General features: G+C 37.9%; 1 protein-coding gene across 1 annotated transcript in view; it reads right to left on the minus strand.

Moving 5' to 3' along the window:
* The window catches only part of TRIO (trio Rho guanine nucleotide exchange factor), a 243,123-nt gene that overhangs the window by 120,397 nt on the left and 96,971 nt on the right, over nucleotides 1-25,755 (minus strand). Inside the window, exons 9-12 of the mRNA XM_014872340.2 lie at nucleotides 23,504-23,734; nucleotides 16,317-16,439; nucleotides 10,076-10,267; nucleotides 506-675 (exon numbers count right to left, since the gene is read on the minus strand). Of these exons, the coding sequence (XP_014727826.1) occupies nucleotides 506-675; nucleotides 10,076-10,267; nucleotides 16,317-16,439; nucleotides 23,504-23,734 (716 nt within the window). The remainder of the gene's footprint in view (nucleotides 1-505; nucleotides 676-10,075; nucleotides 10,268-16,316; nucleotides 16,440-23,503; nucleotides 23,735-25,755) is intronic.

Consider the following 25,755-nt stretch of genomic DNA (forward strand, 5'->3'; position numbering starts at 1 on the left):
GCTGAGTATAAAACCTGTAAATTCAGATTTGTTCATCTCCTGCAGCAAAGGAGACACATACCAGAGCAGCTGGGAAGCAAATCTATTTATTCAGATCATTTTTTAATGAAATGGACTGGAAACTTGGCTTTTACTACAATGAAGTTACTTGTCAGTCTGCAAAACAAATTCAAGTGTGTCTTGATAAAAAGGCTGCTGCTCAGAACTCAAAATTCTGTGGAGCCCTGCATGTCAGACTACAAAAACACATAATTGCTTCTATCAAAAAGGTAGCTTATGTCAACAAAATCTCCTTCTTGTGGCAGCAGTGTTTATAAGCTGAGCTTCCTGTAAACAGAGGTTTAGAGGCCATCAGTACAGCATGAGAGATCACTGTAGTCCTAATATTTACAAGTTTTATTTATAGGTCATATCTTGTACTCATCATCTCTACCCTCAAAATAGAAAGAACCTCACAGAATATCAGATGAACACCAGGAGATATTTAAATAAAAATCTGTTTTACCTTAGTTGCTGTATGAGATCTTCACCTTCTTTTATGACATTGACGGTAACCTGCAGAGTGGTTTGCTGTTGCTGACCAAAACGTTTAATCAGGTCTTGGACAGCCTCCACAGACTCAGCATAGACATCATCAAGCAGCTCTTTCTGTAGCTCTTCAAGCCACGTCCACAGCTAAAGGAAAAGGGAAAAAGCAAGAAATGTAAGCCTGAGGATCAGGCAGTCAACTATTCCGAAGCCATTTCCCTGGACAAGAGAAAACAGACTGAGGTGGCAGGAAGAAAGAGGATTTGTTTTTCTTCATAGAAAAATCCCATCCTCATATTAATGAAAACAAGCCTTGTTTCAAAAAAGGTTTTCGCTCCTTGGAAATACCAGGAAAGCTATATCCGTGTTGCTAAGTCACCCTTTCTTCCCCATTTTCCTTCTACAGAACTGAGCGTATCTGATTGAGCAGCACAGAGTTCATAGTGAGAATCCCATCTGCAGCTCTGCGCGGGAGTCCCTGGGAGAGAAATGCTATGGTAACACTCTCCGAGAGAAGGGAGGAAGGAAGGAAGGAAGGAAGGAAGGGAGATGTATTGTAGCCACCATCAAATTTGCACTGCCAGGCTGACACTGCACACAGGCAACATAATACTTTTCAGTGGCCTTCAAAAAAAGGAAAAAGAAAGGGCATTTCAGAAAACAAAATACAGAGCCAAATCAGATGGGAGAAGTTATTGTTCTATCATGATGGTATTTGCCCTCCTGATTTCAGTTTCACACTGTTACAACAAAAATCATCATAAGCAATTCTGCCAGTTAATTCAACGTTCTTCCTCCCTGCTTCACATGTGCACATATCCCTGCTCAAAAATGCCCATGCACCACAGCTTACACAAAAATCCCTAGGTATACACTGGACAGGTATCACGGCTGGTCACGTGAAGAACCTTACAGTGTTGTTTTCCACAATTTAATGATGGAAGCTGTCGCATCCTAAGCTCTGAGTGAAAGTCACTCATCAGCAAACCAGGCATCTATTGTGGAACTGAAAAAAAGCAGCAAGAGCACGGCTGTGTCCTGCAACACTCCCATGAGCAGCACGAACATCACACTGGAACAGCTGCTCTTACAGGAAGCATTCAAACCCGGTCCCTCCTGTGTATTTTACCATTCCATCCCGAATGCTGCGATTCCAAGAACAAGAGCTTGTTTTTCATCCCAAAAGAGTAATTCTGATCCGATCAAAAGTATTAAGATCTTTTGACGACATTTTAATCTCTGCCTTTGAAAATCTTAATTTTTTGATCCTAATTAAAAGGTTAACATCGTTAAAATACATACTAAACAATCAAAATTGGCTTAAATTCAAAAGAGAGAAACTCGAATGTTCTCTTTATTTCTTTGCTAAACATTTTCTACAGAAATAGCCCTTTCATGCTGCTGTTTGTATATGTATGTTCTGGTCATAAAGGTTTCCTAACTACTACATTAAAATATAAAACTCAGTGAAAGATTCCAGGTCTTGATTAATTAGTTGCTTTGAAACTTGGTTTTAAAATCACATGCCAGTTTTAGTATGGCATAGCTTTACATGTCTCCTATAGGGTTTGAGCAAACCAAATTACAGGCCAAGTTTTCACAACTGGGATGAACTATTAAGATTTAACCAGACTCTTCTACAAATCTACTACCCCCTCCTCCCCAAACCAGAACTGTCTGTTCATACACACTGTTTTTCTGACTACTCATATGCTTCAAAGACAATGCTTGTCACAAACCTGAATGCAATTCCACAGTTGTAAACACCACAGCACAGCAGTCTTTCTTATTAAAAGGACCACAAATCAATAGAATTTAACAAGTGGGTCAGAAGCACTCGTCAACATTCATTCCAGCATAACCCAATACAGGATCCAAATTTTTTTTTTTCCCAAATGCATACTTCGGAATGCAACTTTAACTGGGAAACGAATGAACCTTAAGAGCAAGAAGCCTGAAAATACAATCTGAAAATTTTACTCAGTGCCCAGGGGACAAGTATTTATTCCTCTCTTAGCTTGTGAAGTTTACGCCTGAGCCATAAAAATAGGGCATCAAGTCAGAGATCTTTCAAATGAGCTGGTGTGTACACAACCAACACAGCTTGCAACAGTGCAGATACAGACATCTGAGAGCACACACTGTTGTTTTCTGCAATGTGCTTGGTGCTGGCTGGAAGACATGGCCGGTTCTACATGTTTACATACACTCCATGCTTACTGCGCTGCCTACAAAAGGCCAAATTTACTACAGAGGAACTGAGATTAAATAATTTTGAGTCTCTCAGACTATATCAAGTTTGCCCCCTGGGTCCCTTAGAAGTACCTGTACTGCAGCTCAAGACAAGTCTGAGAGCCACTTCAATTTTTAACAACATGCCTTCTGCAGCTGCATTGTGCCAGACATCTACACGGAATACATCTCACCCCTTCATTTCTTATTCTTCACATACACTTCAGCCACTTCTATAACTGGACCGAGATCTGTCAGAAGCAACAAAACCTACAAGTGCTGGACTGGTGAGTGTTCATGTGAGTAATTCCCTCAGAGCTCACCCTGGATGCTGGAGACCAAGCCAACAGAGGACATGCAGACCTTTCCCTCTGCACAGCCAGTTGAAGGTGACACCACCTGCTTTGAGCAGAAGGACATGGGCACCAGCATATCCAAGTGTTACGCTGACTGGCTTAGTGCCTGGTCAGTATGGCATCACTATAAACACAGTATATGGCCCCCCAGGTACCAAAGAGTTCAAAAATATGCCTAGCCCATGAGCTGAATTGCCCACTGCTTGGGAAGCAGAAACATTTTATGAAAAGTGCAGAAACAGAAGGAGAGTAATTAGTATGCGTGACTTGCCTAGCTGTGATTCATACACTGTTGAAAGTGGAACAATTTAAGCCATTTCTGAAGTGACTAAACAGCTCTGTGACACTTCCATAGAAGTTACTTAAATACATTACCAAATAAGCTTTTTACATTTTTCCACTGAATAAGTTTCTCACAAAAATCTTCCCCTCAAAATAATCTAGGTGTTTATATACAAAAGTTATGATAAAGCCACCACAGATGAACAAAATTGTCAGGTTATTAAAACTGGATAGAAATTCATGCAATGTACTGGGAGAAGCTTAATTCTGAATTGGTGGCAGTAGCCAGTTGGCTCCTCTGCAGCTTTCAAACCAGAATGAACCCTGGATATACTAGAAATTACATAAATTACCTTGTTTTCAGATACAAAATTAAGGTTGAAGACTGCACAAGGCTGCACAGCAAAGCCAAAAGAAAGCAAACAGTTTATAGCAGGGGGTGAACAGAGACTAGAGCTTACCCATACATGTTCAGCAGTGCAGAATTACAGATTTTACAGTGCAATGACTTTCTGAAGTAACACATTATTCCATAAAAGAGAGCTTGGCAACAAAAATCCAGTGGGGGAAAAAAATCACAAACTCATCATTAAAAAACTATTAACTTTCTCTCGGTGTGAACTTTTGAGCAACTTCCAGTCATGGTTTTTTTCTATTCTTTGTAAGAGAAGTAGCATGAAGATTCCTAAACAAACTATCAAGTCCTCTGATCTCAGTAAGAACTTTATCCAGCGGCAAGACAGCTCTAACGTACGGTGAGAAAAACTGCATACATAACTCAATCCAGTCACAGGAGGTTCTTCTCTTTTCATCTTATCAGAATTAAAATTAGAGAGGGAAATAAAATTCTGAATCCCTAACAGGCAAATGTTTCACTCAGCAGATTTTTTTCTTGATCTAAATATAGCACAGACTAAGAAACATCTGCTTGAATGAGCCTGCATCCTGTACTACCTCTTTCCTAAGTTCTTGGGAGCATGCCATTAGTCACTGAGATAGTATTATTTCAATTGTCTGCAACATCCTGGAAGTTTCAGTGTTTCCATCATGGGCCTCTATCCATTTAAGTCCCATTTCTGCCATCTCCTGAAAGACTGCAGTTAAATAAGACCCTACTGTATTTTGCTGAATATTAACAGAACAACTATTTTTGAGTAAATACTTCACCCAAGAGCACAGAGTTATTTTATTAAGGTAAAATATTCATCACACTCTTTCACAATTTATTTTTCTGTTTTTATAATAATGGCTTTTGGATCTGCAGTCTGCCTGTTCAGTAGGCTCAGGCAAAGAAAGGCACGTGGTTTCTGCGTGTAAAAAACAGCAAATTCCTCTTTCTGCCCTCATCCTCCAGCACAGTGTTGCAGTATGGGCATTACCACAGGCACAGTTGTTGAAGGGCCTATTATTTGTACAAGGCCAAATGTTGCAATAATGTTCCCTAGCAAGTATGTCTAGGCATAGAAAGGGGAAAGTGTATGTCTGCCTGTAAGCTTTGGCTTTGAGGATATGCAGTGCACAAAAGATGCACCTTTTTAAAAACAAAAACCTTAAGATGTTAAACACCCTGGGGTTTGTCTTCCAGGGCTTTTCAGTGGCATTTAAGACATTAAACGCCTGCATTTTTTTTTTATTAGATATAATTATCTTTAAAAGCTTCAAATATCCCTATCTATCCTATGGTTATAAAGGAAATAATTTCCGATTCAGAATAAATTCATCCTTGCAGCAAAAGCAAGTTTCCCACATGTTCATAAAACTACATCAACTACTACTACCCTGTTAACATTTGCCCTATTTCTTAACTGAACAAGAGAAAAATGTCTATACATAGCTCAATAGAGCATAAAGGCCTACTTCTGCCTCACTTTTGTCAAGCACTCAGTGCTATTTCAGTAACACTGGGACTTAAATTTCATCCTTTTTTCCAAGGAAAGAGGGTACCAGTACTGAAAAACTCAAGAGAGAAGAAAGGCTGTGCTGGGGAACTGAATTCCAGTCCTACCACCTGTAAGCCACTACACACTTGAGTGTGCAGCCCAGCCACCGAGAGTATTCCTCATTTCAGATTTACAACTGTCCTCCACAACTCTCACCAGATGAGCAGCGTATCCAAATCCTGACCAGAGTGTACTTCATATCTTTTATCAGACCTCTTACACTGACCACTGCTGTGCTATAATGACACAATAAAAATACTAGAGATGAACAAGCCAAATGGATGAAGCCTTTACGCTTAGGTGCAGGCATCCAAAAGATGCTCCGCTGCTGGAAACAGCATACAGAGGAGAAAGCAGCCTTTTTGTGACATGCAAATTTAACCTGTAGACCACCAGCACAGAAAGATCATATTCCCACGAGGGACATGCAACCAAAGGAGCAGCACTGTCATCTCAGGGTCTACCTTGAGACAAAATGAATGCAAGGCTGTTCTACGGACACCATCCCATATTGGGCAATGCAGAGGAAAGTGTATTTCCAGCAGTGAGTTGTGAAACAAAATGAGACTATTACAAACAAGCTTTTTTGAATCAAATGCACAGGCCTCATAGGTAGATGTGAATGAATGGGCAGTATCATGGCCAAAGCAAGGCCTCCTCTGCCCTCCAATGAACTGGCACCCCTAAAATAATGCCACCTTCATTCCAGAGCTTGCATAGACTCATTACTTTGGTAATGATGGCTTTGTATCTGAAAACTTAGCCAATTCCACTTCCCTTCTCTTTGTGTCAACCTCAGTCTATTCTGGAGCAAAGTTTAGTTTGAGTAAGATGAAAAAAGTAGTCATGTCTTCTAGTAACACCATTAAGCATACTGTGTAAAAATAAAAAGTGCTCTGAGCTATTTTATAATCAACTTATCAGAATACATACAAAAGGTTATATGCAAAAAACCAACAGGCTCTTAAGAGATCACTCTCTTCCACATACAGTCAGTCTGATCTGCATTCCCACACTCGACTCCAGTTAGGAAAGTATCTGTAGCTCTACTTTGGCACTACAACAAACACCTGGCTTGGACAGGATTTCAGTCTTCCCACTCACAGATGCTGAGGAAGCCATTTTGGAGAGAGTGTGTGTGCACATGTGTATGTCTGTGTATGGAAGAATTTGAACTCACACCAAAATGCTGTTCATCTCTAGTCTGTGACACACTTCACAGCAGACTTTTGAGATTCCTGCTCCCAGTGTTCTCCACACACACTTTTATGATAACAGCTTATTTTTTACTGATATCTTTCAGTGTTATATTTTACCTGTGCAATTTTTTTCTCACCTCATCCCTTGCTATATTATTAAATGTCCAAATGAACAAAAGCCATAAGAGTTCCAATGTCTTGCAATGGTCTGTTTCAGATGTTCAGTTGTATCTTACCCATCCTCAGGCCAGGAATCTGTCAAGACAGTACTTCCAATGCAAAGATCCTGACAGGGACATTTATGATCACAAACACTTTTAAAGCTTGCCAGTGCACAGCTTAACTTGAGTATATCACTTCACTGAAGTCTGGCTTATAGACCGAAATTTCTCACTGTATGAGTGGGAGCTAAAAATCAATATTCACAACCTTACAATTTTAAAACTAGTAATAAGATAATGTAATAAGCATCTAATCACAAATAACAAATAGCAAGCAACTGATTTTCTCAGATGACCACTAAGCAAAATGAGTGATACCATTACAGAACACTGTATTTCTGTCATTTCTGAATAGATCCTTCTTTTCCCCAGTGAAAAATGTTGTCTATTGAGGTTAGTCTGTGAGGAGTCTGAGGACTTATATGTTGGCTTTTTGGTATTTGTAAGCCACAGGGAGCTCTACCAGCTTGTAACTACCTCACTACTGACTTCTGGAAATGCTAAAAACAGACAGTATTTCCACGTCCATCATAACAGGCTGCTGCACACATAGCACACAGCTGCTTTGTTGTCTGTTATTTTCAGGAAGAGCTTTTTGTGGCAAGCACACTGTTGAAAGCAGAAACTGTGCTGATTTAGTCATCATGAACAGAGTGAGAGTACTGTGCTGTCACTGAAGGGCTGCTGCTTCCTAGGGAAGCTGAGAAAGGTTGCAGGCAAATTTTGCATCAGGTATAAAGGTTATGTAAATCTACAAGGGGAGAAGAGGTATTGGAATATTCTCAATCAAATGAGAAGCATTCATTCACCATGAAGTATTTCTGGGGAAAAAGAATAAAACATTCTGAAACATCCTACTTCAAAGAAATCAAGGTATTGGAAGGATACTGGAGCCAGATTTCAAAGTCTCAAACAGCAAACAACCCAGACAAACAGCTTTTTTAAGCTCTGCAGCTCCCTCCAAACTGTCACACACAAACAGAAGTTTAACTCTTCGTGTTTATTTTTTTTAACAAGGAAAACAGAAAAAAGATACTAGAGACAGTATTTTCCCTGAATACTTCAAGGCCAGAATGTATTGTTGGTGTTTTGTTTTGTTTGGGGTTTTTTTGTGTTTTGGGGGTTGACTGGTTGGTAGGTTGGGCCTTTTAGTGTTGTTTCTTTATGGATTTATTTTTTAATTCAACAACTAAGGCACCTCTTTCTGCTTCAACAACTAACCTGTTATCCTACTGCTTGAACTCTTAGCTATGTGTGCACATTAATTTCTTCACAATACAGCAGAAAGGTTATGTTGCTTACAGGTATGCACTAATTTATTCAGCAACTTCCCACATCCTGCAGGAGAAACACAATTCTCCTGCCAATAAGCATGGATGGCTTTCAGGTTAGGGCATTTTTATCTTCCATCTGTGATGCCTTCTCAGCACTCCATACGCATGTTTGATAACAAACAACATACTCTTGAAAATAGATCAGAATACAGAAAGCACAGGAGAGCTTTGAGCTTGCAGTTTCTTTGCACCTGAACCAAGTACTAGACTACTAAATATGAACCACCTGCCTACTTCCTTACACAAATAGGTAATTTTAAAATTTTTCCTTGCATTGCTAGGTATATTAAAAAAAAAAAAAAAAATTAGCCACTACAGTACTTTTCCCCCAAAGTCTGGACTGCAAGGAGGCTTCCATAGTAACAGCCATGTGTGCTTACAGACTCAAAATAATAGCCATTTTCCCAAAGAAATAAATCAAAATACAGAACATCTACTTTTTTTTTTTCTTTTCAATAAAACATTATTATCTAGGGGTGCAGTGGCAGTGTGCCAGCACATCTGGATCAGCCTCCCAGAATTATTCAACAGTGACTCACATATCAGTCTGCCTTTCAGGCTTTTCTTCATTTTTGAAAGCAAATCCTTTTACACACTTAGTCTTTCACCACCACAACCAATTGTATTTTATTTAAATACCATCCCAGCTGTTGCTCTGGATGCTAAAAAAAGCAGGTAATGAAGAAATCGATATGAAAAAATAATGAATGCATTTCAGCAGCTGACTGCTCCTGTGCTTCATAACAGATAAGGACCAGTACTATTTGCTTGAGAAAGTGAAACAAAAAACCTGCACTCTAAGAACAGTTTATGAAACATCATTTATATTTTGTTTGAACAAGCAGAGTCCTGTGAGAGTATTGGCAAGGAACCATCTAGCAGAAAACTGATGGGGGAGCTATGCACTCATATCTAAAGCTAAAAAGTAATTCAGTCCTGGCTTCCTTTAAAGATCAACTGCCTTGTGCTTTTGTTTCGAGTGCAAAGCAGATGTTCCACTTACAAAAAACTCCCACTCTTATCCTCTAGGAGGTTTTGCTGAAGAAGCTACTTTTAATACGATACTTTGCCACTGAACAGACCATTTCTCAATGCACGGTGAAGGGAAGGAAGACACACTGGGACATGCTGTGATCCAGAAGCTTTTCAGGCTTTCACTGAGTTTGAGAAGTGAGGAGATTTAACGTGAGCTCAAAACAGAAACCCAGTAACCTACGATTGTCAAAACCCAAACCACCTCACTGAAGTCCTTGTTCTTGCTGTAGCCTGTTCTATCTTCTCCCATGAGCTTATAAATTCACACTCTGTATTTTGAATTGGAGCAAAATGCTAATCTTCCTGAAAATGAAGTGTGGCTGAATTTTTCTTTTTCCTGGTGACCTTGGAAGAAGACTAAAAATTGCAAACATGAGGCAAACCATTGTCATTATCAGATAAAATCTTTAGGTTGCAAAGAACTGTCAATATACAAGACAAAAATGTGATGTGCAAAACAGAGAAATAAACAAAGTCTCTCTGGGCAACAAGGTTGCCCTATATAGCCTTGTGCTTCCGCCATACATTTTGGTCTCCTGAACCATGTCAGTCTAATCACAGCTCTGGTAAGTCAGACAACAGGAGAGTTGGTTTGATAAAGAACAAAAGTGCACAGTATCTCTTTCACAATGCTGACTTTTAGCTGTACCAGTTCCCTGATCTGACCCTTCTCCCTCCCCTGTGACTGAACAAGCATGTGTACTTGCACAACAAAGGAGGTAAAAGCTGCTTCTGAAAGTAAAAAATCAAACTCAAATCAAATTTTAAAAATTCTCAAACAGAATCACCACGCTACCCCAGCCCACAATCCACAGTGTACAAACCAAAACTCATCACACAACAGAGGTTTTCATGGTGTCCTACGGCAAGGTTCTAACAATGAAAGCAACACTGGATAATAGCAGGTTTAGGGCTTGAAGTTATCACCACAATTAGCAGAAGTTTTACCTCTTTAACGTGAGTGTGAAAGGACACAGACATGTCCAGCAGGATCTTGCGCTGCTCCACACGCCTGACAAAATCCTGTATCCGGTCTTCAAGCTGATGGGCAGCTTGATAAATTTCCTCTGGGTCACACTCCCCAGTCTGAGCAAGTTGTTCCGCTGCTTCTAGGAGCTTATCTGCATTCGTATATGTGTTCTGGAGAGATATAAGTTAGTTTCAAAGAATTAAATGAAAGAAAAGTCATTCAGTACATTTTAAAGCCACTCCACTAATAAAATTACAAAAAGGCTCTTGGAACGTATTTGTCTCTCTTCTTTTCTTAAAGGTAGCACAGTATAATTTTACTAAAGATTTTGTTGTATTCTATATAATTTCTCACTTAACTGTGAATAAATTAATTCCTTACTTATGTCTATTCAAACGTCTCCTCACAAAACACAAAACTTCGAATTAGTATTTTATATACACATCTAGAATAAAGATCAGTCCAAATGCCTAATCCACTTGCAAACTGGCCTACTTCAACGCTGGAAAAATCACTGCAGTCAGGGACAGAAGACTTTTCAAATTGTACTACGACAGCTGAAGAAATTCTAACTGCTGGTAGAGACACATAACATCAAGTCCACATATCCAGCAGGAAGGTGGAAAGTGACCAAGCACAGAAGGAGAACATTTCTCTCCATCCTTACAGAAGTCAGGCATCCAAAATCCATGCATCAAGTCTATCATCATCTGTGAAAAAGCAGTAGCATAGAAAGATTTACAAGTGAGCTATGGCCAAGAGTCCTAGTGGAATAGTGTCCCAATACATGCTAGGATCAACAAATCCTGCGCAGATCAGAAGTCTCCAAGAGACTTGAATCTAAGCAGAAAACAACAGAAGGAGTCTGGTCTCTGATGTATTAGGAGTGCTACAGTGCAGAGAAGAGACAGGTGTTCAAAAACTTAAATCTCTGCCTTAGCAGCCTGCCTCAATATCTTTCTGGTTAATTCGAAACAGGACTGAGTCCAAACTTTTGTAGTATTTTGGGTGCTCTTTTTGAGCTTAACGTTGAGTTTTCCGGTTTCAGAATGGTACTTAAAACTCTCATCAAGGAAGGTTAGAAAAAAAAAAACAACTGAAGCCAAGTCTCGACTAAAGAAGCTTTGTTCATGTCACACCATTGGTCTTCTGATAGGTTTGCACCACAGACTAAAAAAAGAAAAAAGCAATATTGACAATATAAACTACACCTTTTTCTTCTCCTTTCTGCCCTTCCATGTTCTCCCAACCTCAATTACATCAGGTAAAAACAATCCTTGCAAAGATAAATTAAGCTTATGCAAATGTGCTTTTCTTTGCCATAAATATAGTATCACATCTCTATTTAACATTATAATACCCACAAAAATTAAATCCAAGTCCAGCCCTAAAACTGAACTAAAGGGTAGGAAATAAGAGCTCTCCCCCAGGGTACCGGGTAAATTATCAGACAAGCCCAGGACAGATTACATGACTCAGTGAAGCATTCACATATTTGGGGGGAGTTCCCCCTTATGATCTATTTATGCAAGGAATTAAATCCATGCTGTTCCTTGACTTTGACTATGTAACTCTCAGCCCTTCCTTAACTTTCAGCTTTTTAGTTGCACAGAGTTTCCCACGTTTCCCTGGGAAAGCCTGCAGAGACAAACACGACTTATCCTATTCAGTGGGGAGCAGGCTACTGCACGCCCCAGACTGCTGTCCCAGGCCATGCTGGCCCTGAACACACTCTGGGCTGTGCTTGGGTGTTCTGCCTTCCATGGCTGCAGCTCACATGTGTTCAGGGGGCAAGGCCGAAGAGCCTCCAGGCACTCCTCAAACAACAACTACTTCATCAGTCCAGAGCACCACGCCCAGCTGCAGATGGCTGAAACAGAAGTTTCCTATTTTAATGAAAACTTTATCTCACATGTGAAGCATTGTTTACGAATTCCAGAACTATCTTCTGCTTTACGCAGGCCCAGGCACATCTGACTTCTCTTTCTGTAAAGGGGATGGTGAACTGTCTGTATTTAGAAAAGATCACAGCCTGGATGCTGCTTCAAAAGGGGTTACAGTTCTCAAACTTAGCAGCAGCACATGCCTTATTGCTCAAATATCACTTCCAAGTAGAGCTAGACTATAATATAAACTGCCTTTTGGATAGAAATTGCATCAACTAGGTCTTCAGTACTAACTACTGCCTTTCCCAGCTTTCTGCTCACTTCTAAACAATGCTTGGAGGGAAAAAAGCAGTAATATGAAGATTTTGAAAATGCTCGTCCTGAGGGGCAGCCTCCAGTTGAAAGTTAGGCAAAAAGAGCAAGAGTTCCTCCTTGATGGTGCTTACGCAAATTTTCTAAATAGAAGGAAAGGAACCTTCAGGGTGACAAATTTCCTCAGCATATCTTCACTAGCACATTCTCTCCAGATCCCAGGGAAAAAGAAGGAGCCCTATAAAAACTTCAAGACTACCCTTAGTCCATCCTTCTGTGCCCCAAGGAGCAGGTCTTTAATAGGCATTCTCCTCCAAAATGACAAAAAATTCTCCATAATGGAATTTACCACCTTCTCCAGCAACAAATGCCATTGTTTTTCCCATCTTTCTGTTAAATAATGTTTTCTAAATATTCTTCACAAAGAATAAACACCATAATTTTAGAAAGCATGTGAAGAGACACATCTCAGAAAACTCAAAGATTAAATTTCAGATACCAGTGCAGAAATTACTATTACTGACAATTAATACAGAAACAAAAGTGAGTGGAGGTATGGACTGCACTTCAAACAATCTGGAGTTTATTGTGGTCTGGAAAGGTAAGAGACCCATGGATGTCCAGAGACCAGCAGAGGCATACAAATCACTAAAGGTATAGAAAATAAGATAGATCACTCATTAAGTACAGTGGACACTACCACATTTAAGCATCAGACAATACACTTAAAATGAAAAAGCAAAGTACTTTTCATCTAAGCAGCAATTAAATTGCATAACTCATTGCCACAGGGTCTGGCATACATTCCAAGATCATAAAGGGATTTAAAAAGTAGTCTAATTAAAGAAAGAAAAGTCTATCAGTGACTATTAAGTACTGGTTCAGAAGCATCCTTCAGTTCCAACATTAAAAGGCTCAGATAACTGGGAGGGTAAAAGTTAACTTTTTAAGCACATAGTCCCTTTCTTTATGCATCTGGTGATAGCCACAAAAGAGTGTAAGACATAGACCTTTAATTTGGTGTATTGCAACCATTTCATGGGTAAAACAGCTTACTGAACCAGTCCAAATTCATAACCCATTTTTATAACTTTAAAGGAGATGGGAAGAGGTGTTGGTAGGGAAATGAAAGGTGTATTCAGACAAGGTTTGCAATAATCCCTCTTGTGCATCTCTTGCGTCAAGAAGACTTAGCCGTGGAAGAAAATTCCATTAATTGTTGCCATACACCTTTTGTGGTTTTTGAGCATAGGCTACTGTCAAAAAGCAGACACAGATCACATTCGAAACACAAAAAGCTGACTTGGAATTTCAGATAAAAATGCATGGAGAAGTACAACTACAATATTGACCTGTATTCTGCGCTTGTAAGCTGAAAATTTATGCTCATAAGTGAATCAATTATGTCAAAATTTAGATACTTTAACTAAATGGTCTTGTGGACACAAAGATGAACATAGAGAGAAGGTCAAGAAAGAAAGAAAAAGATAGGTAAGTACAAATTGAACTGGACAGGCTTTACATGAAAAGAGAACACAATTTTATAATCGTGAGTGCAAGTCAAAGTGTGCAATGTGTAGCATGAACTTGTAATCAGAATTTAGGGAGGATTATTAGCTGCGTTTTGACTAGTTAGCTTTTGTAGTGATAATAACAAGTGTTAAATGAAGAGAAACAAACCTTCATTTCACATGAATTTAAAAGTAACTAATTTGTGAGACCACAGCCCATTGACTGGAACATCTATTCTATTTGACACATAGCTTATTTTAACATCTCTTTGACTGCTGTTGAGGAAATGGCACCTCATTCACGTTAAAAAAAGAATGTGGGAAGAAGCAGAAAGGAAGAAGAAAGAAAAGTAATTTTTACTCCCTTCAAAATCAGGAGTTAGCCTTTGACCATGAACATGTCAACATCACTGCTGGCTCCCTGGATTTGCCACAACATTGCCATGCCAGTGACACTTCATTTAACATTACTTTCTCTCAACTTCTCACTGGAACTGACTGAAAACCCCTAATAATGTCTAGAGTCCTATTAAAAACAAACAAAACCAAAATCACAACAAAAAGAGCAACAACAACGAAAGTCCAAAATAAAAAATACAACAAAGACCTGGAGCAACCAGAAATGTAGGCAGAAAATAAGTCAGCCAAAAGTTACTGATGCTTTAAGACAGACTGCAAATCGCTGTTTTATACTTGAACATAATCTTTCTTGTAACTGCAACAATAGGAATGCCTTTTGGGCTGCTTATATGCAGTTTTACAGGAAGTAAGAGGAACAGCTCAGAGGGTGTGCCTCTCAAGGCAATAACTCACTACACAGTCAAGAGTTAGAGATAAAAAAAATACTTATTAGATCATTTTGTCCATCCTTCTGTCAGTGGAAGATAGTCCCCTGTAGCATATTTAAGTTCTTTGACCAATCTAAGCATTCAGTATCTCCAAAAATAGAACTTCCACCCATTCCCTGAAGAGATAATTTCAAACTCCAGTAACACTCAGTTTTAGAAAGTTTTTAGTAAGCATTTGCTTTACAATTTTCTGCTTTAAAGTATAATGCAAATTAACAAGATTTTTTTTTAACATCCCAGTAACATTTTTATGCACTTCATCTCCTTTTGGCTACTCAAACATTTTCTTCTTTTTCACCCAAATAATACAGTATTAAGTATGAGATCATTCAAGCTTCGTTAAGTATCTTACAGAAATAGACTCCTGCTTGTCTGACCTAGAAAAGTAAGTATTTCCACATGTAAAATATTACTTTTTACTAAAAATGAAGTAAGAGACATACACATAGAAAATCCAGCACATATATATACAGAAGTAACACCACCTATTCTTTCTGAAAATTTTATAGGAAATCAATATTGAGGAAGTTTTCTGATGTTATTTCAAGTCCTCAGCCACTGAAGTGCTCTGAGACTGTATTTACAATAAAATTTTATCAAGAGCTTAATCTTCTACTAAACAGGCAAACTGTAAACAACACTTCTGATGCATTCCCCATAGTAGGTGTCACTGCTGAACTCCTGCATATAACGTCACAATTACCTAACAACGCTGCCTTCTGTTGGACTGAAGCACCCCTATATCAATCTCACCTTTGGAGATTTTTCTTGATTAATCTTGGGAGATGTTTTCTCTTACCCATATTTAAAGACTGGGCAGACAGTGCATGTTACTGATGGGGAGGATTATTCTAGCCTTCAGCTTCCTTCACAGAGATTTTCTTCATCTCACATCCCCTTTTAGAGGCTAACAGCTACATCAGCTCCTTGTTAACTTCCCTGCATTCCCTTGTATCTTTATTTGTTTTCATTTTTTTCACAGAAAAATGTGTTCTGAAGTAGTATCATCACTTAAGGCTAAACTAAGGGTGATTCAGAAGAGGAGGGTATATACAAACTCAATTGTATCTAAACTAAAAAGCTCAAGCCAGGTTGCCAGTTTGCTGGCTCACCTAGTTTCTTAGGAGTCCCCCTTTCTCTCCATGAGACTCCAGTAACAATCTCAGAGCTCCCCAAGCTTAAAGTCAGAAAGCAGGACTTTCAATTCCTCTCCATCCTCTCTAACAGGCTGCAGAAAAGTTTAAATCCTAGAATCTCATGGAACTAAGCTTCTTTGAAAGGAAAGCTTGCACTCTTTTGTAAATCAATATTTGAAAGCATGCTTCTGAAATAACAAAAACAAACAAACAAACAAACAAAAAAAAAACCAAACAAAAAAACAAACAAAAAAAAAAAAAAAAAACCAAATTAAAATAATGCCAGAGCAGTTCTACTGTACTTTAAGGCCCATGCCCCCTAGGACTGTGGAAGCTTGTCTTTTTTTTTTCTAAGATGGAGCATAAAGGAGAAAAAATAAAAACTTGCAACAGAAACAAAATAGTCCCTTCCTGGAACTGAATGTTTTGCACTGGAGCTCCCTCTGCACAGCCCTTAAGTGCAAAAGCAGGAATTTTTCATTTATTTCCATGACCAGTGCACAGTCCTTCATGTGATTGCTTTTACCTGCGCAACCTCTTCAAAGTCTTCATGGCGTTTCTGCAAAGCTCTGGCCCGGTGCAGGGATTTTCCCACTCCAGTGTGTTTGCTAAGAAAAGCTTCTCCATGGTTTTCAATCCAATCCAACACCTGTGGTACAGAACAGAGACACACAGAAACCCTGAGTAGCTGTATTGAATGCTACAACAAAAAGACAATTATTCAAGCAATTGAGAAGCTGTAAAGGCACTGCTTAAAAAGAACTGAACTGTTGGATTAAAACATGATGTTGCCATTGAAGGACATTAATTACATCTCATTTAACTTTTCTCAAGGCAGCAATTAGCTCAAACTAGCAAAATAGTGTAATTCAAGATTATATGTGTATTTCTAAGCCTACCAAGGACATCCCCATTTCTCCACACTCATCAATTTGACAGTAATTTGATCCAAGTTGCAAACCCCTTGTGAGGGTCTCTCTAGTCTGTTTAAACCTTCAGCCGATATTTTTCTGCAAGGTAATAGTAATGAAGCTTGCACATTGCTGGTGAGTAACACAGAGAAGTTCTTCTTTAGATGAAAACTCACTTTCTCTTCTACATATTATTAAGTCATGAAGTAAAATTCAGTAGTAACTAACTTCAAATAACACCAAAAAAAATTAGTTTAAATCATTATGAGATAAATGTCTGTACTCAGAGCATATGAAGGAATATGCTCCAGTTCTTAAGAAGCATCTATCTCTTCAAAACATCAGACATTATTGTAAATTTTATAGCTGAAAAAGTGGTGAACAAAAGACGTTTTAAGGATTGTAATGCTTCTACCACAGTGACTGGGCTGAAAGCTTTATAAATAGTAAAAACTGTATATGTAATTAGTTCCTGTCAGTTAACACAAAAGATTCCTGCACACATATGAAATTTCTGATGGGTGAACGAAAAAAAAAAATCTAACCTCCCTTCAAACTAATACTTCCTAGCCAAAACTTAATCCATTAATTTAGTATGCATATGGTATTCAGTTTCTAATATCAGCTAACCATATCTACACAGCACTTATGTAGTGGTGCAGAATAGCTTACCTAATATTCACCTTCAGTGTTCCTTTTTCTTTAAAACATGAATATTTTAGTTGGTTTTGAAAGTAACTTTCAAAAGCCTGTACTGTGCCTCTTCTTATCTACTACTGTCCTTTACTCTGATTCCTAAAGTTGGGTGAGGTCTTCTTGTACTGAAAGTATAACTGACTATAACTAAAGAGAAAAAATTCCTTTTTCTTCCACACAGATTTGAGAACCATTCCTGCAACACCACTCACAACCACATTCAATACACATGTAATCCCACACACTATTCCCATGAAAAACAACCATGCTTTCTTTAGCAGAAGAATGAAAACATGGTTTTCTCATTTATCTTGACCATGCAAATATTTTTCCATTTGCAAGCTCTCTCCTACTGGACATCTTCAAAACAACAAACAATTCCCTAATACCATGAAATACAACCACTTCGAATCACCAACACTTCATTAAATCTCCATACTTAACTTATGCAATATTTGTTTTCCTAGTAAGTGTTGCCAAAAGAATATTATTGTGTTTTAGGTCAACACAAGTTTTTATTTTCCTCTTTCAAGGTAAAGTATTGATCAGAGAAAGGAGAGTGGGCAGCTAAACATGGCATCAGTTGTTATTATTACCAATACATTTGACTAGTTTCAGGATACTACTTTTCCCATTATAAAAAGAGCTGAAAAGAGATGTGTTTGGAAGAAATAATTAGACTGAACTCTGGAGACTACTAACAGTTACAAGCTAACAAATGAAATCAACAGCAAAGTCAGTCCCAGAAAGCATGGGATGAAAAGCAGAAAGCAGCCCAGGGAGAATGATTTTTGCTCCAAATATTGCTGAGTATCTTCTCAAGGGAAGAAATTGTCATAGAAATCCAGTACACAGATCATGACATAAACCACTCAACTAGAGGAACATTACTGCCTCTAAGTGAAATCAGTGTGAATGTAAGTCTCATTAGTGTTCAGCCTTCATACCTTGAATCTTAACAAAACTGAGGAAGCACTCTTGAGAATTTTACAGCATGTAGAGTCAGAGTCAAGTTAGGCTCTTCCCATCAGTAAGTGCTCTGCACACCACTTCAATCAAAGGACAATACCATTAGCTGGCACTGATATTAGCCTTTTAGATATTTACACATTTTCTTCCTCTTCCTGGGAGAAGTAAGAGTTACAGAAATGATCATACTGAGCCACTAAGGACTCTTCTACCAATACTGAACACAAACAGAATTCAATCTGGTACTTAGGTAATACCCAGGAGTCTAAGAGGCTCAACACTTCTCAGTGAAAGGGTGAACAGTATCATCCTCCACTGAAGCAAGTTGCTTTAACGATGCAATTAAGTTCTACTGCAGTCTCCGCAAAACCATCCTTATGCCCAACACTGGATCTAGAAAAATGCTTCTTTTCTAGCTCCCAAAAGAATATACTATGGAAAGACAGCTTCATTTTAACAAAATCATTGCTCATGGCTATAAAATATGTGGTATATGCTGCTCGTAGAAGTAAATCTGATCTTTTGCAGATTCAACATGTTCATTTTCACCAATCTTTCCCACACTATTATCCATTCCTCACCCCCCACACCTTTACCTATTTTGCATAAATTCACTTCTGATCTCCACTTACTTGCTGCTGACATAGCATTCAGAAGGGGAAGATGGAAATCTTTGCATTTCTGATCTTCGGGTAGTTAGAATGTGGAAATACTCTCTCAAAAAAGAACCATTTTACACTGGAACCGCCTTCAAAAGCCACATGGGAATCACACAGTGAAATCATGTTGATGCTAGCAAGTAGCAAGCATTCGTGGCCCGCCCTTCATTACTCAAGTCTGGAACCAGTGACTTTAACCTGTCCTGAGGCAGGCAGATCATGCAAGAAACAGTACATTTATCCAGCATGGACAGAGAAGACACCCACTATGATCAAATAAATATATTTTGGGGGGAAAAAACAAACCCAAGCCAAACCAAATCAAAACACATCCCCCCCCCCCCCAAACAACAACAAAAACAACTAATCCCCCTCACTCCCATCAAAGCACCTCCTACCAGCATGTTTTACAAAATTTCTGGCTTGCAAGCTACCAGAAGAGTTTTTCAGGCACCAAAACTCTGATCATAAGAGTGTCAGCAGTATCACTCTACCAGAAACATTATCTTTATGCTCAATTTTGACCTTTCACAACCTAGAAAGAGTAGAAGTCCATGTTGCTGTTCCAAGTCTGCTTTATTGCTTCAGATCAGAATCAGTCAGCTCCTTTCCTCAGGTGAAAGGCTGACTATTATCTACTTGGTAAGCTTATTAGCTCTTAAACATAAAATCATACTTTTACTACCATGGTTTATATTAGAAGGGCTACATAGACAACTGAGTGCCAGTGCCCAGATTTTCTTTTAAATTAAAATAAAAATCCTTTTCTTAGATGATAATATACAAACTAACCAGGAAGTAGATCTCTCTACATGTTTCTGCCACCTAAAGTCAAATTCAGGATTCTATTCAGTTTAAGACTGTCATACGTTTTCACATTTCAAATTTTCTGTAATTCACTTCTTATCTACTATTTTCATTATTTTATGCACTACTTTCCTAACCACTTTCTTCAAAAGATCAGCAGATGATTTTGGTGTACTCAAATATCACCACAATGTTTTTGTTGATTTGGAAAGCTCCACTAGAAACAGCTTCCCAGTATACAAGAACAGGCAAGATGGAAGAAAAAACCCAATGAACTTTCTAAGGTGGAAGTAACACAAAGTGAAGCACTGGCTCAACACGGCTAATTGTCTCCTCCAACTCAGCTCTGTCACTCACTTAACACTTCCATTAACTGAATTATTTCATTAATCCAGCAGAGGGAGGAGGAGGAAATCACTGACTCATGCTGAAGGACAGTTATAGATTCACTTACAATGCACTTGGTTGCTTGCCATTATGGACAAACTAACTATAAACAGTGGAAGAGAGTCACACTTAGCTTATTCTGAAATGAAAAAAAAGCCCCAACACATTTAACTTTACTGACAATGTTTTCATGTTAGCTTCTCAATCAATCTTAATTTAATTTTTTAACATTTGAACACAGAGAGAATGTGCAGACAAAAACTACAGTATTTTAGAAAGAAAGTTGCTTTGGAGTTCTACATAAACCATTCCAGAAATGTCTCAGATATAAATTTAACTAATATCTCAAACCAGGGTAATTTCATGCACTGAATGGCGTTAAGTGATTATTCAAATGAAAAACTAACATTTCTCAGATAAATTAGGATGACCTGATAAAGTTGTTTTGCTTTCGTTTTGCAAGAAAAAAAGAATCTTTTTATGAGAGACCACATTTTTCCCTAGAAAAATTGTCAAAGCTGAGAGAGCTACAATCTCTAAGACATCTGCTGTGGCTATTAGATTAATCTATCTGGTATGGATGGTCACTGTCCTACAGACTCACCTGCACTGAAATCTTAGTATGAGAAGTTGTATTATGAAAGGGAACAGTGACCAAAATTCACACTATGAATCAAAATACAATTCCAAAAATACCCAGTATCTGTAAAGTTAAGTTCAAGCAACATAAGGAGCTATACTTCCAAATGCAACATTTCAGCAATTAACAGTCATTACAGAGATAAACCAAAGGACAGTCTCTGATAGGGTAATTACTGGAAACTAAGGGAAGGACTTAGGAAGACAGTAAACAAAGGCTGCACATCTGTACTGATCTAGCTTGAAATTTCATGTGGTTGATAAAGATGTGCATCAGCACAAAAACTGCAGCTTCAAACTGTCAAGAGGATCTCTTGCTACCTTAATTCAATGTCTGTCTTGCAAAGCATATAAAGAAACCACAGGCATAAACAGGATGAAAGAAATTTCTCCAACCAGTAGGTAAGGCATGTACTGAATAATAAGTCAATATGGATCAACATTCATGAGGCAACTGGTTCATACTGAAAGCTTCTGGTGTACTCACAATCCACATTCATGATTTAGATAGCACATTTCTGATACTGGAAGTTATAAAAATATGCAAAGCTGTCCACTTTGTTGTTTTCAAATCTGTGACTACTTCATCTTAAATGCAGCAGTTCCAAAGGCTGATAGTCTAATAGAGACAAGGAAAACCCAGCATCTTGCTGAAGAACCTAGTGGTGACTGCACAATGACTTACTTGAGTCTAATGATGGGTTATTTGCCAACTTCAAAGAACAAAGCAGTCTGAGAGCTAACTTCTCTACACCAAGAACCATGTTTTAGGACGGAGTAGAAAATGAAAATTTCCTACAAGCATTTTATGACTCCCAAGATATTAAAGGCAAAGAGTCGGAGCAGTACAGTAAGACTCTCTGCAGCATTTAATGAACACCTTCCCCCAGGAAATAAACTGCCTAAAGCCTGGCCTACAGGCCTGAAACTTGAATTATGCACCTGACAAATTACCTCAGGAGACCCCTTGGCCTAGATTGCCTAAGTAGGTCCTAGTTGAACTGAATTCAAACTAGAGGAGAAAGTTCCACTATCCAATCCCTACTTGTTAACACCAGGCTACTGAGAGGACCTACATTTTTCCCTGAGAATCAAACTACTGTGTTAATTTCAGTTTCTGAAGATTCCTTACAAAGCCTTTTCAATTTAAGAGGTGATTCATTTCTGGGTTGTGCTTCATCATAGATTCAGAGCATATTCTGAGTTGGCCCTTCATTGACCACCCATGCAAGTACCAGCACTGAACCCTCCCTACTAGCCACTACTTATGCTGTAATCTTCCTGGAGAGCCTCAAGGATTTATACAATGGCATAATGAATGGAGTCTCTGGTTTTCTGTGCCCTTGCTGACCATTCGTAACATTCCCTCTGCTTTCTTTTACTTTTGCTTGTCAGATAATAATCTTCATGCCTTCCTACATTCTTTGTCACATCTCAGTATTGGCAATCTGGATAACAGTCTGTCTTTCAATGTATGCTTCTTTTCAGAGAAAAAATTAGGTAATAAAGTTTAAAGATTTTACATAATTTACTGCTTAAGTATTTAAGTTATTGTCTTTAATTACATTAAGAGATAGCCACCAGATGTCAAAGAAAGTTCAGTTAGCAAGATTGCTCAGTCTCCCTACCATCTGCCTAAATTACCTTTTTCAGCTACTGTAAATGATGAATATCAGTTATTTCACTCCCAACTGCTCACATCCAGTATCTTCTTGAAACAGAAAAGTACAAGAAATTTAGCTTAAAATGCAACTAATACTGAAGAAAAAAGATTAATCAGAACTATGGCTATCTATCTAAAAACCCCATTCAGAAGTTGTGATTTGTGAACACTTTTACACTGAAAAAAAAGAACATGATCAGCAAATACTGGCTATCTTTACTTTTTTATGAATATGAGCTCTTAAAGGATAAATTACTAATGTCTCTTTTAATTGTAGTCCAAAGCCAACATTCTATGCTTATTAAAAATCCATCAATCAATGACTTTTATGTTCTTTTACTTTAAAAAGGCAAAGCTATGTCAGAGATACTAATGCCTGTATGTAACTACTAACTTTTATGGATGTTGTCATAATAATAATAAAAAAAAGCAGCTAATAACAATTAATTCAAGAACAGTGTTATTATCAGAAAGTAATCTCATCTGTAATTTTACAATTCCTTATCATACTACTCTCAGGTTTTAAAGAAACACTATTAAGTCAATTAATTATCACTGAGGATTTAAAACCAAAAATGTTACAAAGTAACACTATTAATTTTTTGCATGTTACAACAAGAAGTTTTTTCGACACTTCAAATCCAGAATTTTACCCAGAATGTGAATGTCAGCTTCTGGCACAAACTCAGAATAGCTGTCTATATTAAAAATCTTTTTCATCATTTATGACTTAAAGTGAATAAATTTATTTAAAATCAGAAAAAAAAAAGAAGAAGACCTAACTTTCAAATACAATTGTTATCAAGAATAGCCAATATCCAAGTTCTGATAATACACAGAACTTGGTATCATTCAGTCAATCCCATGGAACTATTCACTTGTCATATAAAAGAAAATGGATCTTCACAGTCAAAACTCACCTGTCAGTGCCACCAGGCTGACAGAATACAAAGGCATTTAGCCAAAGTGAAGTCAAACCTACCTGTTGAACATCCTGTTGAAAAACGCAGAGCTGCAGCCGCTGGTGCAAGCGAACCTTTCGATGCTGCCAGATATTTTCCAGTTGGCGCTGGTGGTGCAATACTTCATGGATGACATCCAGGACATGATGAACTGCTTTTGAGTAGTTGGCAGATGCGGTGAGGGAATCGGAACTCCCAGGAGTCAAAGGTCTCTGAAGTTTGTCAAGGAGTGACTTCCCATCTTGGCTCACCTGACCAACAGAAAGGACAAAGAATTACACGTCTTGCCAAAAAAGCTTGTTGGGCTACTACATTGTACCCCACCCCTTCTCCCAGTTTTAAATGTCTTCAAGAACTCAGGAAGCACTGATGAAGACTATTCTAGTGCAGGAATGATCACCTATATGCAGCTACTATAGGAAAGAAAAAAAATTATATTCTTTTTCTATTTAAAATAATTTTAACAAGTAGCACTCTTCTAAATAACAGCCTGTCTTTCAATTTTTTCATTATTTTAAGAACAATTTTCTTTCAAAGGGTTGGGATTTTTTGTTGGGTTTGAGTTTTTTGTTGTTGTTGTTGGGTTTGTTTTTTTAACTAATTAAATCTAACTTTGAAAAAATATTATTCAACTCTTTCCCTAGTCAACAAAACACCTAAAATTAAGCATTTGTCCATAATTATCCTTCCAAAATAATCACATTCTACATTTGCTTTAAAGATGAACAGGGAGGTTACTTTCTGTAGGTTAATATTAATTTGACAAATACATTTAAACCAACAGATATAAAACTTAGTATGTGATTCAATCTGACATGATTTACAACTTATAAATTATTACTGTTGCTGGTAAGCCATGGGAAAACTGCTCTTACGGCAAACGTAATTCTGATTAAATCACTTAAACCCTTTCCATGTAGCACAAAAAGATACTGTTTTCCAAAACGTGTTTAACTACTGACACTGTCAGGAAATATTTGTCATCTCTAACTGTTGTCTTCTCTGATTTAACCACAGCAGAAATATTCAGATTTACCTTGCATGCTAAATAGAAAGCAATAATCCTCTCATATCTGGACACTATCAAGATTTAGTGTTAAAAGCACTTTTCATTGGCATTTACTCTGTCACTTTTAGCATAAAGCTCAGAGAACTGTTACAATGCAGTATCATTCAGCTACCTGTAAAGAAGTTTTCTAACAGCTCATCTAGCAGGCAGGAACAAAAATTATCTGAAACCGCAAGACTCGAGTACAAACAACAGCCTGAATCCATCAAATCATCACCATGTCAGAAACAACAAATTTGCCAAGGCCTTCCCCCAGTGGCTATTTTCAACAACTTATTACTAAGTCTAGACACATTTTGAATTTGTTATTCAGTAGTCAAACAGATCAAAATGAAAATTATTTTCTAATAATTAGGTTACAAGGGAGTTTATTTCTCAGTTCCAGTTCAAGCTCTTTCATTTTAGCAATGAGTATCAGCACAGAGAATGATGCTCACTTCTGAAAGCAGCTCCAGTAAAGTCAGGCAGCAGAAAAATGCACAGTCCATAGCATAGTTACATTGATATCTTTTTTCATTTCTGTATCCAAAAGAATAGTAAGTCCTTCAAATAATGCAAGATAATGGACTTCAATTATCCATTCAGAGTCCATTAAAATCTAGGTGAAAAAAACTAATTGTGATAGTTCCTTAATCCAATTAGTTTATTAGCTTTATAAACAAATGACTGTGCACAGATTTTCCTTTGGAGTTAATACACTAAAATTTTCTTCCTTCCTAGTGCATGACTGCCTTAAGATTTCAGTAGGATGTATAACTTTATATACATAAAACTTCATTTAAGGCACATCTGTCAGATTTTCAGGCACACCAGTTGTCTCATATTGTAAGCTAGTAAGTTGCTTTACTAGTAATATACAGTAATTACCCTCAGTAAAATCAGACTGTCTAGTCTTAAAAGCATTAAATTTCTTAAAATTACTGTCTTCTACTTTGCAACCAAGTCGTGTTGTCAAGACATCGCAATCTAAAATGAGTGACAGTACTGTGATTCCCATAGTGTTGCTCTCTCTTCCCCCACTGTTCATTCATCACAAAATGAAAGGAGCTCCGTACTGTAATAGAAATGAAGTCATACATCTAATAATGATAAGCAATAGTGCTGTAATATCCTGACACAGAAAGACGCCTCCATCGATCTTCAAAAAGGAATGCACGTTTGAAAAATGCAAAATAAAACCGTCTGCCCAGGGGAGGAACACAA

This window comes from Sturnus vulgaris, chromosome 1 (assembly GCF_052056855.1).
Source record: "Sturnus vulgaris isolate bStuVul1 chromosome 1, bStuVul1.hap1, whole genome shotgun sequence".
In the NCBI taxonomy this organism is placed as follows: Eukaryota; Metazoa; Chordata; class Aves; order Passeriformes; family Sturnidae; genus Sturnus; species Sturnus vulgaris.